Genomic DNA, 12,139 nt, shown 5'->3' on the forward strand with positions numbered 1-12,139 from the left:
CACATAGTATTTTATTCCACGAACACTTTCCTACCACCTGACTTTTGAATTGGGCACTCAAATCCTTGAACTTTAGTATACGAATGAATTGTGGTTGCACTGGTGTGTTTCTGCTAGTTTGTGCAAGTTCCCATTGTTACCTGAAATTTAGTTACTATCAGTATTTAAATAATTCAGGAACAAAGGAGTTTGAGCATATAATATGGGGGGAAGGTTTGGTGGTTAAAAAAATTCTATTTTTTAGTTGGTGATGGCTATTTTAGTTGCTGGAGTCTCATTTCTATAGGGAAACTCTTTGTCCTAATAGAATAAGCCTATCTTAGAATAAGGGGGACGTGTCTGTATGAGAATTGGAATTCTGATCTTTTGATAAAAGATACTCCTTGGGTTATTATTTGTAAAATACTTGGGATGGTTCTTGGCTAATGTATAGCACTGTGTATGTGTTAGCTATCATTATTCAGACTTTCAGTAAACTGGAGAAATAATAAAAATGAGGCCTTACTTCTTAAAGTCTATATTTTGTGTCAGGTTTAAAATAAAGAATTCAAGAGTTTCAGGCCATGTATCACGTAACAGTACATTTGTTGTTTATATTCTTTTTTTTTTTTTTTTAATTTTTTTTTCAGCGTTTATTTATTTTTGAGACAGAGAGAGACAGAGCATGAACGGGGGGAGGGGCAGAGAGAGAGGGAGACACAGAATCGGAAACAGGCTCCAGGCTCTGAGCCATCAGCCCAGAGCCCGACGCGGGGCTCGAACTCCCGGACCGCAAGATCGTGACCTGGCTGAAGTCGGACGCTCAACCGACTGCGCCACCCAGGCGCCCCTGTTGTTTATATTCTTAAAAATAATATCTGTCCTTTCTCTAAATAAATCAACTTAGGAGGGTAACACTAGCTTCAACACACTTTAAATTTTGGGTGTATTGAGACTTTGGCTTAATTCCTAGCTTTGACATCATTGAAAATCCCTCATAAACCTCTTTTCTGAGAAGTTCTGAGAATAATTTTTTTTTGCCATTTTTATTAATAAGAGGTTAAGAGTTACAATAACTTTTTATATCTTACTTTATTTTTTAATGTTTATTTATTTTTGAGAGAGAGAGCAAGCACGAGCAGGGGAGGTACACAGAGAGAATCCCAAGCAGGCTCCACACCATCAGTGCAGAGCCTTGTATGGGGCTTGATCTCATAAATCATGAGATCATGACCTGAGCCAAAATCAAGAGTCAGATGCTTAATCGACTGAGCTACCCACGCACCCCTATGCTTTCACTCAATAAGAGAAATTAGTTAAGAGCAATTTAAGACATTTTTTTGCATTTACTTATGTCATTGACCTTTGAAACCATAGGCAAGAAGTATTTCTTAGATAAAACTTTTTTAAGTTTGTTTATTTTGAGAGAGAGAGAGAACAAGAGAGCATGCTCATGAGTGGGAGAGGAGCAGAGAGAGAGAGGGAGAGAGAGAATCCCAAGCAGGTTCCACGCTGTCAATGCAGAGCCCGACATGGGGCTCCATCTCACAAACCTTGAGGTCATGACCTGAACCGAAATCAAGAGTCAGACGTTTAACCGACTAAGCCACCCAGGCATCCCTGAGATGAGGCTTTTTAAATTTAAAGTTTATTCTTCATTTATTGAATAAGTAATACAGAAACACCATTGAAAATGTAAAAGGTAAACATATATAGTGAAAATGTCAAAGGAATAAGAAACCACTTCTCAATAACAAATAAAAAGACAAAAATGAATTGATTATTTACTACAAGGGAGTATGCTCGTCAGTTATAGCCTGCACGACTATAACTGGAGCAGTTATAGTCTCCACGACTATAAGTGGGGCAGAATGTTCCTCTTATTTATTAGGGGAGGGTTTTGAGGAAGCATGGTTACTGAGGTGAGACTGTTGATTGGTTGGCACTCAGCAGTGTTATTTATTCACACGAGTCCTTGATTGTTTGACTTTCAAAAGTGAGGAACTGATACTGGTGGGCTTACAAAAATGTGTTTATTGAGATGAGGTTTTCTAGATCTTTTGAACAGGTTTAAAACCAGTTCTGATGACTACTCATTATCATGACAACAGAAGAGTCAGTTGTTTCCTAAGTTTGTGAGAACTTTTTAATTCCCAGCCTTCCCTTTTGATTTTCATTCAGTTAAAGTTGTAGAAGAAACTTTCAAAGATTCACTCAACCACTATTGTTGGTTCTTTTCGAAGAGGTTTCATCAGAATTTTCAGTTTTGCATTTATCATGGTTTCATCCTGTTTCTGTCTTTAAGTCATTTGTTGGGACAGCAACTTCTACAGAAGCATTTGAAGACTCTAGACAACATTTAAACTCGGAGGCAAACAAGTATACTAGAAGTATTATAAGAAGGGAGTAGAGAGCACTCCAGAGTCATAACCCCAGGTTTTCCAGGCTTGACCAAGAAAAGTCCCAAGGACTCTTTAAATCTACTTTGTATATGACCTTTTGTATTAACTCTTTTAATTCATTGTAGGTGATTTCACTTGCAGTGTTAATCCAGTTACAAGAAGTATTAGCAGCAGTGCAGATTCCTCCCTGGCTGGTCAAAAGAAAATCAAGGCTTTTTTATTATTCATAACTGCTTGAGTTAAAGAATTTAAACTGGTTTGTCATGCCCCCAACAGTTAGGCTATATTAATTACTATGTCAGCCAACAAGAAGGAACAATTTTTTTGATGACCATCTGGAATGATGTAACTGCTATGAATAGGATCCGTGTCTTCAGCAATCTTTTTCCAGGAAGGGTTTTAATTTTTTGTGGGTATATGTAAGGAAATATAACCTGTTCAGGGTGTTCGGGAATCTTGCCCTTGGAATGGCCTAACAGTTGTACAGAATAATTAACTTTGATTCTGAGTTAGCATTAAATAGTCTGATTTCCACATAGTAGCTGCATAAGTAATTGTCCTTAGTGGAACTGTGGGTGTGTTGTTTCTTGGTGTTGTGACAAATAGTATGTGTTGCATTTTGTATTTCTCATACTTCAAACACATTTCTTTCCTTTAAAGCCCAGACTTAGGCAAATTATTGCTGCTAATAAGGAAAACATGATAGGCCAAGTCAAACATATATAGCCTTAAATCCACAAAGAGTAAAGCTATGAATAAATAAGAGTGTGCAAAGAAGAATGGAACCCATAGAAGAATCTTGTTCCAGTGTCATGAGAGGAAGCTGCTCCTGTAATGTGGTCATATGTTGTACAAAGGTTCGTGGGTTAGCAGTTAATTCTGTGCACTGTCTGCTTCTGGAGATTCTCTGGAGAGTTGCACTTTAGGATCTTTAAAGGATGTACCTTTCCAATTCTGTTAAGGCCCTTTGCACTTTCCCAGAGGTTTGGGAATTATAAAGACAAAAATGTTTTTGAATAAGAAGCAAGCCTTAAAAAAAAGAAGAAGAAGAAAAAGAAGAAGAAGAAGAAGAAGAAGAAGAAGAAGAAGAAGAAGAAAGAAAAAGAAGAAGAAGAAGAAGAAGAAGAAGAAGAAGAAGAAGAAGAAGAAAGCCTTTACTTAATCTAAATCCATGAATAATTGTTCCAGTTAAATGTGTCCCTTGTCATGGGACCAGTAATTTGGAAGGCCCTAGGCGGTCATGATGGTTGTAGCTTTTTAAAAAATGATGTTTTCTTTGTTTGTTGTTTGTTTTGTTTTGTTTTTTAAAGATTTTATTTTTAGGTAATCTCTACACCAGATATGGAGTTCAAGCTCACAACCCTGATTTCAAGAGATACATGCTCTACCAGCTGAGCCAGCCAGATGTCCTGGTTGTGGCTTTTCAACAGTGAAATATTTTGACCCATCCTGAAAATAAGTGTACTATATTATTAGTACATATCCATAAACCAGAGAGAGTCAACTATATAAAATCAATTTGGAAATGCTTAAAGAGTCTTTTGGTGTGTAGTCTCAGTTCATGTACCATAATTTTTCCAGGTTAATTTAGTTACAGATAAAACATTGAATAACCACATCCTTCATTTTCTTAGGGAAGTTTTTCCTCAGTGATTGATATTATAGCCAGTTTATCACTATTGGAATGCATTGTTTCATGGAAGATTTTATCTAGTGTCCAGGTGGCCATTCTGGTTTTGCCAGATCTTATCCTCGTGGTTCTTAGGACACAGTGTTTCTTTCAGAATTTGGCAGGCCAGGTTTTGCATATCTACAATGGAATCCCTAAACTTCTCAATGGATTTGTTTTATTTTGTTCTTATTTTATATAAGGACTTTAGTCAGAAGAGTCTGTTTGGTATACAGATCTGTTAAAAGTATTTCTGTAGTATTTCTAAAGTGTTTCTATAGTACTTCTAAAGTACTTGTATAGTATCTATGATATAGTATATTGGCTTCCATAAAACTTCTTTTATATTGAGTCTCTTCCTTTGTGGCCATTATTTTAGGTATCAAATAATGTATTTATTGTTCCTTTTTTGTTTGTTTGTTTTTTAAGTGAGCTCTGCACCAGGGTGGGACTTGAACTCATGACTCTGGGATCAAGAGTTGCATGCTCTACTAAGACAAGTGCCCCTTGTTGCTCATTTTTAAAGGGTACTTGATCAGAGAGGGAAAATCCCTCTTTTTTATATAGCATTTTTAAAAAGTCAATTTTTCTAAAAGCGTACTAGCTATTAGTTTATATATTTTACTCTCTTATGTCTTAGAGCCACAGTTTAATCATTTGAACATATTTCCTGGTAAGGATACAGATTTTACAAAAGATACTAGGCAACTTACTGTATTTCAAGTTATTGTTACTGTTATTGTTTTTCATTTCTTTCATTAATATAAGACTCCTCAACAAACAATATTGAGTCAGAATTTGGTACTGGAGCATCCAAAAATTCTCTTCTTGGCATGGATACTTTTGATTTACAGAATCACAGTGAAGACATTCTCCTCGTTCAGTAAGGGTTACAGCATTTTTGGATTGAAAATGTTACACAAGCAAATGGTAATACAAGAAGGAGAAAATAACAATTCAGAATTAATTGGTATAAAAATGTTGGATGGTTCCCATTAGTGATAGGGATTTTTATATATGGTAACATTTGATTTAAAGGATTCATGTGAGGGGAGGTGGGGAAAGGTGCATGAAATAGGTGGTGGGGATTAAGGAGAACACTTGTGTGATGAGTACTAGATGATATATGGAATTGGTGAATCGTGATATTTTACACCTGAAACTAAAATGACACTGTATGTTAGCTATACTGAAAATAACATAACATAACATAACATAACATAAAAACATAAAGGATTCATGTATGACCTGAAGTTGTTTTGACTGATTTAGTTAATACTTGTAATTGTTCTGAGACAAGGTGGCTATTTAGTTAAGGTATTAGCTTTAATATGCAGTGATTCTTTGGTGTGTGCTATTTTACTGAGTTAATACAGCAAGAGGATGATCTAACATTTTCATATTTGAAAAAAATAAAAGTTTATGATGACCTGGGAAGAATCAGTCTGTAGTGTTATGAATGTTCTGGTTGGTTTGAATATACATGGAGAGTATTTTGCTGATAGGGATCTGGAAACCTTTGGTACTTTCTTGAATCATGTATAATGAAATTTGATGTCTAGATGAACTATAATTTGATCCCCCCTGTTAAATTAGTAGGTATGGTGTCACAAAGAATCACCAAAGTATCAGTTACAGGTTAAGATTTGGGAAAGGATTTAGGATTGTTGGAAATCTCATTATTTGAATGGTTTTAGTAAACCAAGAAAAATTTGATGAGTTCTTTCTGTAGCCTTAAAGTTAGAAAAGGAAATTAAATAACTAATATGACATATATTAGCTTTAAACCAAATGGAGGAGTGGTACTGTGGCTTAAAGGAGGTATTACAGATTTGCTTGAGATTATAGTTTTCTTTCCTTTTCTGTGAATATTATCAGTTAATATCCTAGTGAAAAAAAAATCACAATTTCTTGCTTTTTAATTATTCAGTTCATAGTACTAAAATCTTCTAAAAGTATATGAGGACAAGCTAGAGGGTACATCTTAAATCATATGATAGACATATTAATAACAAATAATTTATTTTTAATTCTATCAAAAGGCTAAGACAACGTTTACTTTTTCTTTCATATCAGGCATGCCCATTTGTCATTGATATCTATGCAGACAAATGCAAGCCAAGAATTAAAGCTGTCCATATGGAGGCATGCAGTGGGCAACTCGAGAAGGCCATTTGTAAATCTGTCCTTAACAAAGGCGATGCAAGAGTAATGGATGGTTATGAAAATATAATTGTACATACTTATAAGCGTGACACCTGGATAACATCAGTTATTGAAAACAAGGTATTATTTATGAGGTGGTTCTCCTTAGAACTGCAATGTTTACTAGTATATTCCATCTTCTTTCTTATTCTATTCTTGCACAGCAATTAATACCACATTATATTAACAAAATTTATAATGGGCAATTATTCCTTCTTAGGTTTTTAATTCAAACTAAGCATGATAATTTTTATGCATTTTTAAAAGTTTGAGATAATTGTTTTTCTCTTAAAATATTATGAAAATTAAATATCTGGAGATCTCTGAAGAAAGAGTATAATCTGGGTATAAAGTATTTTATTTAGTTTGTTACTAAAAATCTTCACACCTACAATTAAAAAAAATTTTTTTTAATGTTCATTTATTTTTGAGACAAAGAGAGACAGAGCATGAACAGGGGAGGGGCAGAGAGAGAGGGAGACACAGAATCTGAAACAGGCTCCAGGCTCTGAGCAGTCAGCACAGAGCCCGATGCAGGGCTTGAACTCACGGACTACGAGATCATGACCTGAGCTGAAGTCAGACGCTTAACCGACCGAGCCACCCAGGTGCCCCTACACCTACAATTTTAAATAACAGACATTGAGTTTTAAAGAAATATAAACAAAATAAAGAAAAAAATTAGCCCAACTTTGTTTTACATACCTTGCAATTCAGAAATTTTATGGGCTATCATCATTTTATCTCATATATTCCATTGTCTGGGACCTATTTTTATCAAGCCAATTATTGCTAGCTTTGGCTACCATCCCTCCTACTACTGATATTGCAGGTTAAGGGAATACATGCATAAATGCTTAGAGATACCCAGTTTTCTAGAAACGTAAATTTTCATAAAACCTTACTCAAGATGGCTGGATTCTTAGGACTGTTGGCTTATTTCTTTTTAGTTCCTGGGTGAGACTTACGTTATTTTTCTGCCTGCCATAAATTCCTTAAAGTGTTTAAGGTTTGGCTGAGTATTGAGTCAGTGTGAGTCTATATTATGTAACTAACTCTTCTAGTCACAATAGAAGCCTCTAGAAGTGTAATATGGTCTCTGGTTTCAAAGAGTTTATGGGCCAGTTGGGAAGACAAACTCTATACTCTTGAAAGAGATGCGTGAAAATTAAATGTTAAATTATACTGTTTATATGTGTAATAGTTTTACTGTATCTGCATCTCTTGTAGTTGATGTTAGTTTGGACTATTGAAGTTGGGGAAGGACCTGCAATGAGGGGGAAGGGGACTGTGGTGTGGGATTTGGAGACAAACTAGGATTAGAGATGCAGAGACACACACAGCTGTTAGTAGCAGAGAGACAGTGTAAGGAGTAACACGTGAGAGGGTTAATGTGAGATATAGAGGAAAGAGTGAGAATATTCGCTATGCGGAAACAGAGAACTTTACTTAGTGGAGTAATATGAAGGTAAATAGCATAAGTAGGATGGGTCCAGATCATATATATTATCTTGAAAATGAGGTAGAGGAGTTGGACTTGACCAAAATAGCCAGGGTCCCCAGCCAGAGATTCCTGTCTTCAAGTGGATCATAAAGCTTTGGAGGGTGATTCCTAAAAGAAAGGAGTGTGCCTTCCTTTCTGCCCTCTATGTTTTACTAGAATTAAAAGGGTCGACGGGAGTCACTGCCTTATCACAGTTTCTCTGTTCTGCAGCTACCTATCATTTCTTAGCCCTGCATTTCCTTCCTTTCCCTAAAGGAAAATTAAACTTCCCTTCACCAAAATGATGTAATAATATTTTAGAACTTCCTATTTGCCAGGCACTTTACATTTATTAATGTGTTTACTTTTCACAACAACCCAATGAGTTAAGTACTATCTGCATTTTACACACAAGGAAACTGAAGCATGGGGGCATTCAATAACTTGGAGAAGGTCACATGCTGAGTAATAGGGCTGAGAAATGAATCCGGTAGGCTAATGTTATATTGCCCCTTTGTGGTCATTAGGGAGTGCTCGTAGCTTCTTTAGCAGGGGAGCACTTTGGCTCCTACATTTCATTCATCAGCTTCATACTGCTTTCTCTTGCTTCCTATCTATCCTAAAGGCTGTCTATTATCTGTGACCTATTATCTCAAGTATCACTTCTTCGGTAACGTATTCCTTTCTAGCCCAGACTGAGCTAATGTTTCTGTGTTTCTATAATATCTTCTATGTTTCTACAGAATCCTGCGAACACCTCTTTCACAAGACTTACAAAGTGTTTTGTAATAATCATTTTGTTTGTATTATTAAAGACTAGCAACTTATGAAATTTTTTTATAGTCAGATAATAAAGTGATTATTCACATCAACAACGAACTAAGTAAAAACTGCGTTAACAACAGAGGACTCAACATATTTGCAGTAGAAGTGGCGCCAAAGTCTACAATGGTAATGCATTGTTTTCTAATTAAACCTTTTGTTTTATCAATTAAAAAAACCATTTTTGCTATTAATACTATGAATAAGTGGAAATATGAAATAAAGTCTAAAATTATTTTAAGTACGATATTATATTATTATCATCCTATATTGCGAGTAAGGAGATTTTGGTTTTAGTCCAGTTCTCACTGTTTGGTTGAGTGATTATGGGAGATTCAGTTAACCTCTCTGTTCCTGCCCCTTTAAATGTAAAATTAACATAGTATTACCAGCTTTAGGTTCTTTAGGAGGTTAATGTAAAGATGAAAATAAAATGATGTACATGAAAGCACTTTGTAACATCATATAGAAATATAAAGTGGTGTTTATAGTAAATGGGAATTTTATAATATAAAGTATTTTTATGTACATTATTAAGATTTTCTAACGTAACCTGAAAGAGAAAATGCCTCTAAGTTTTAGATAGCCATCTAAGTCAAGAGCCAGGAACAGTCATAGTTTCTGGTGTTAGCAGAACCATGGGTTTCTAATTTAGCCAGGGGGTCAAAGACATGGACCCTGAAACTGGTCTAGTAAAGGGAAAAAGGAAAAAGCCTTCTATTCCTTTCCTTTCTTCCTCCATTCTGTCCGTGACATCCAAAAACACTTTAGAACCAAATAAAGAGAGATTCTACAGAATCCCAATGAAGGGTTTAGAAAATGCTCTATGCTTAATGAAAAAGGGGTACTTACTCCTCTGTCACTCCTCTTTACCCACATTTACACATACCAACTATCAACTATTATATTTCAGTAGAATTTAGACTGGATTATCCTGTTAGACATCAGATCATAGATTGTAGGTCCCTGCTAAGGACAAATGTTACAGAAGTTTATCTTCACAGGGATATTTTTTACATAGGGTCTAGAAATCTTATCTTGTTTAAAAATTAGTTAAAAATAATAATATGTAAAAGGAAAGTAAAATTTTTCTATTTTTATATGCAGGTTTGTCAACATGTAATGCCTGTGAATGAACGACAAGAATGGATATATTATTGTGTGTATTCCCTTATATCTTAAATATTGCTTTCTATTAGAGACTGTCAGGCTAAGAATTATTTCAGGTTTAGTCTTTATTTGTTGATCAACTAAATGCTGATCAATTTAACTGATGTATATAAACAATAATCTATTTAATTTTTATGTATTTATATTTTATGCCCATGTTATATACTTTATTATTAAAATATAAATAAATATAAAATATAAATAATAATGTTTTTAATATGGGGCTTTCTTATCAATTTAATGGGAAATCTGGGCACATTTCACTTACCAATAGTCAATCAAAGTAAAATTATAGGTAAGCTTTTAAAAAGTAATAGTGAATTCTACAAAATCCTGTATACTTTTGGTTTAATCTCACTCATCAAAACAAACAAACAAACAAACAAACAAAAACCCTCAAAGAAAATGTTAATGGGCCAACTGCAGCTAGTGCCCTTGACTCTCACCCTGGATTCTCACTGTTCTGTCCCAGAAACCTGACAGGTCACAGACTCCTGTCCATGCCACTGTGATCACAGGCATGTGGCTGTGGGAGGACCAGGGGGTGGCCTTGGCCCCTTCTCTTTCCTCCTTCTGCTGCTGCTGCTAGTGACACACAGCCCCTTCAAAACCTGCCTCTCCACCAGCAGCCTCTACCTCCTGTTGCACCTTTCAGCTTTGAGCTGATACTGCCTCCTCCAAACCTCTGTGGGCCTGTAGGTATTCAGACCCCGGAAGCTGTTCCACCATCACCCATACTCGCGGTCATTCAGCAGGCAGGTAAGATCAGAGGAACAGGCCTGGGATTGGATGTTGAATTTACCCGAGGGGACTCTTGTCTTAATGCACTGTAGCACAGTAGATATGACAACTGATGGTAGTGGCTGATGAGTGATTTCACATTTGAACAAATGAGAAAGCTTAATTCTGTAGCAAATCACAGATTCAGGAACGATTTCCCTGAAGACAGGATCTCTAACCTGAACCGTAAACTGATAATCCTCTTAGATGTCAAAGGTCATGCACATATACTACTGGTGCCCTAAATAATGCAGTTTCTTCAGCTATACAATCTGTTTTTGTATCATCTTGCCAAAAGTTATTTGTAAGATGAGACAGATCAGAATGTAGTATTAATGGCATTAACTCAGAGAACTTGGAGCCTTAGCCATCTAGGAGATGGGAAACCACACTAAGATATTTGTGTTTCAGTCCATGTTTGTGGTAATAGACATTTTGCTGGATTAGGGCATGCATAATATCTTGTGATATCTGTATGGAATTTAAGCTTTCTTCATACAAAAGGATATTGTATTCCTGGACTCCTTAAAGAAGTGGTGCTGAAGGCATTCGGGTTGTTGCTGAGGAAGATTTTTCCCTTCTTACATTTGTTACCGAACAAAGGGAGGAAAATTTTTTCCCTCTTCCTTTTGTTCCTAAACCCAAACTTATCCCCACACCCTATGCACAGTAAGCCAATGTCTGAGACACCAGTTTTTAAGTAAAGAAACCTTTATTATCAGAAGAGCAGCCCAACAAAAAGGCTGGGGATCATCCGCAAAGCTGCCTTGCTCTCTTGAGCATAGGGACAGCTTATATATATTTGGGAAAGGAAGTGAATATATGAGAGGAGTGTGAGGAGTTTCTTGAAATCACGAAGTGAGGGGCCTCGAAACCGTCTGGAGGTGTGCATTCTTCCAGACAATGAGGTGTCGTTTGAGACCTGGTACAATCAGATACATCATATAATTTCAAGACAAATGTTACTGTCCAGTCCCCATTAGGTTTTTACAATCAGTGGGTAAACAGGGAGTAGGGCAGAAAAGGCAAAGTTAATGACTGATTGTGCATGAGGTTAAAGGATGCATAAAACATAAGTAGGGATCAAAACAGAATGTGGAGCTAAGTTAATAATACAACAAATACAACTATAGTCCTGCTTCTGCTTTCAAAACAGGTCCAGGAATCAAGTGTCAGCCTTGCTTTCTAGATTCATTGGCTGTTCTAATAATTAAATAGACATAAGGCAGATTAACAGGAGTAAAAGAAGTTTAATTGTGTGCATATGGGAGCCCCACAAAGACATGAGACTCATAGACAGTCAGCCAGTTGAGGCTTATATACCATCCTGAGCAAAGGAGAGAGGATAGGAGTCTGGGCTTCAAAGGGGAGGAAGACGATTCACAGGAAGATGAGAAGAGTGAATGTCTGGTAAACAAACATCTGCCACACTGTGCAGATAAGTCTTTCTGATTTAAAAAATTATCTCTAGTAATAACTTTCTTCCTGGTACAGGCCGACTATCTAAATTCTTTTAGGCAGTTAAGGGAGAGGTAATAAGCTTTTCCCAAGTCAGTTGGCTCTTAATTGCTTTCAACTCAAAACAACCCACATGTTAAAGTGGCACATTTTGGGGTGGCATATTCTGCT

The 12,139-nt window shown here is 36.1% G+C and overlaps 1 protein-coding gene and 1 pseudogene across 2 annotated transcripts in view; both read left to right on the forward strand.

The window, feature by feature from the left end:
- Window positions 1-9,882, forward strand: part of EFCAB7 (EF-hand calcium binding domain 7) — a 48,552-nt gene extending 38,670 nt beyond the window's left edge. The window contains exons 12-14 of one of the 2 annotated variants that reach the window (XM_030325875.1): window positions 6,127-6,336; window positions 8,582-8,689; window positions 9,668-9,882. In XM_030325875.1, coding sequence (XP_030181735.1) covers window positions 6,127-6,336; window positions 8,582-8,689; window positions 9,668-9,742 — 393 coding nt within the window. In that variant the 3' untranslated portion in view covers window positions 9,743-9,882. Of the gene's footprint in view, window positions 1-6,126; window positions 6,337-8,481; window positions 8,690-9,667 lie in introns of those variants that run through there. The other variant, XM_030325877.1, reaches the window with a different exon arrangement.
- Window positions 9,883-10,250: 368 nt separating this feature from the next.
- LOC115520840 lies at window positions 10,251-11,080 on the forward strand (annotated as a pseudogene).
- Window positions 11,081-12,139: the final 1,059 nt, after the last annotated feature.

Source organism: Lynx canadensis, chromosome C1 (assembly GCF_007474595.2).
Source record: "Lynx canadensis isolate LIC74 chromosome C1, mLynCan4.pri.v2, whole genome shotgun sequence".
In the NCBI taxonomy this organism is placed as follows: domain Eukaryota; kingdom Metazoa; phylum Chordata; class Mammalia; order Carnivora; family Felidae; genus Lynx; species Lynx canadensis.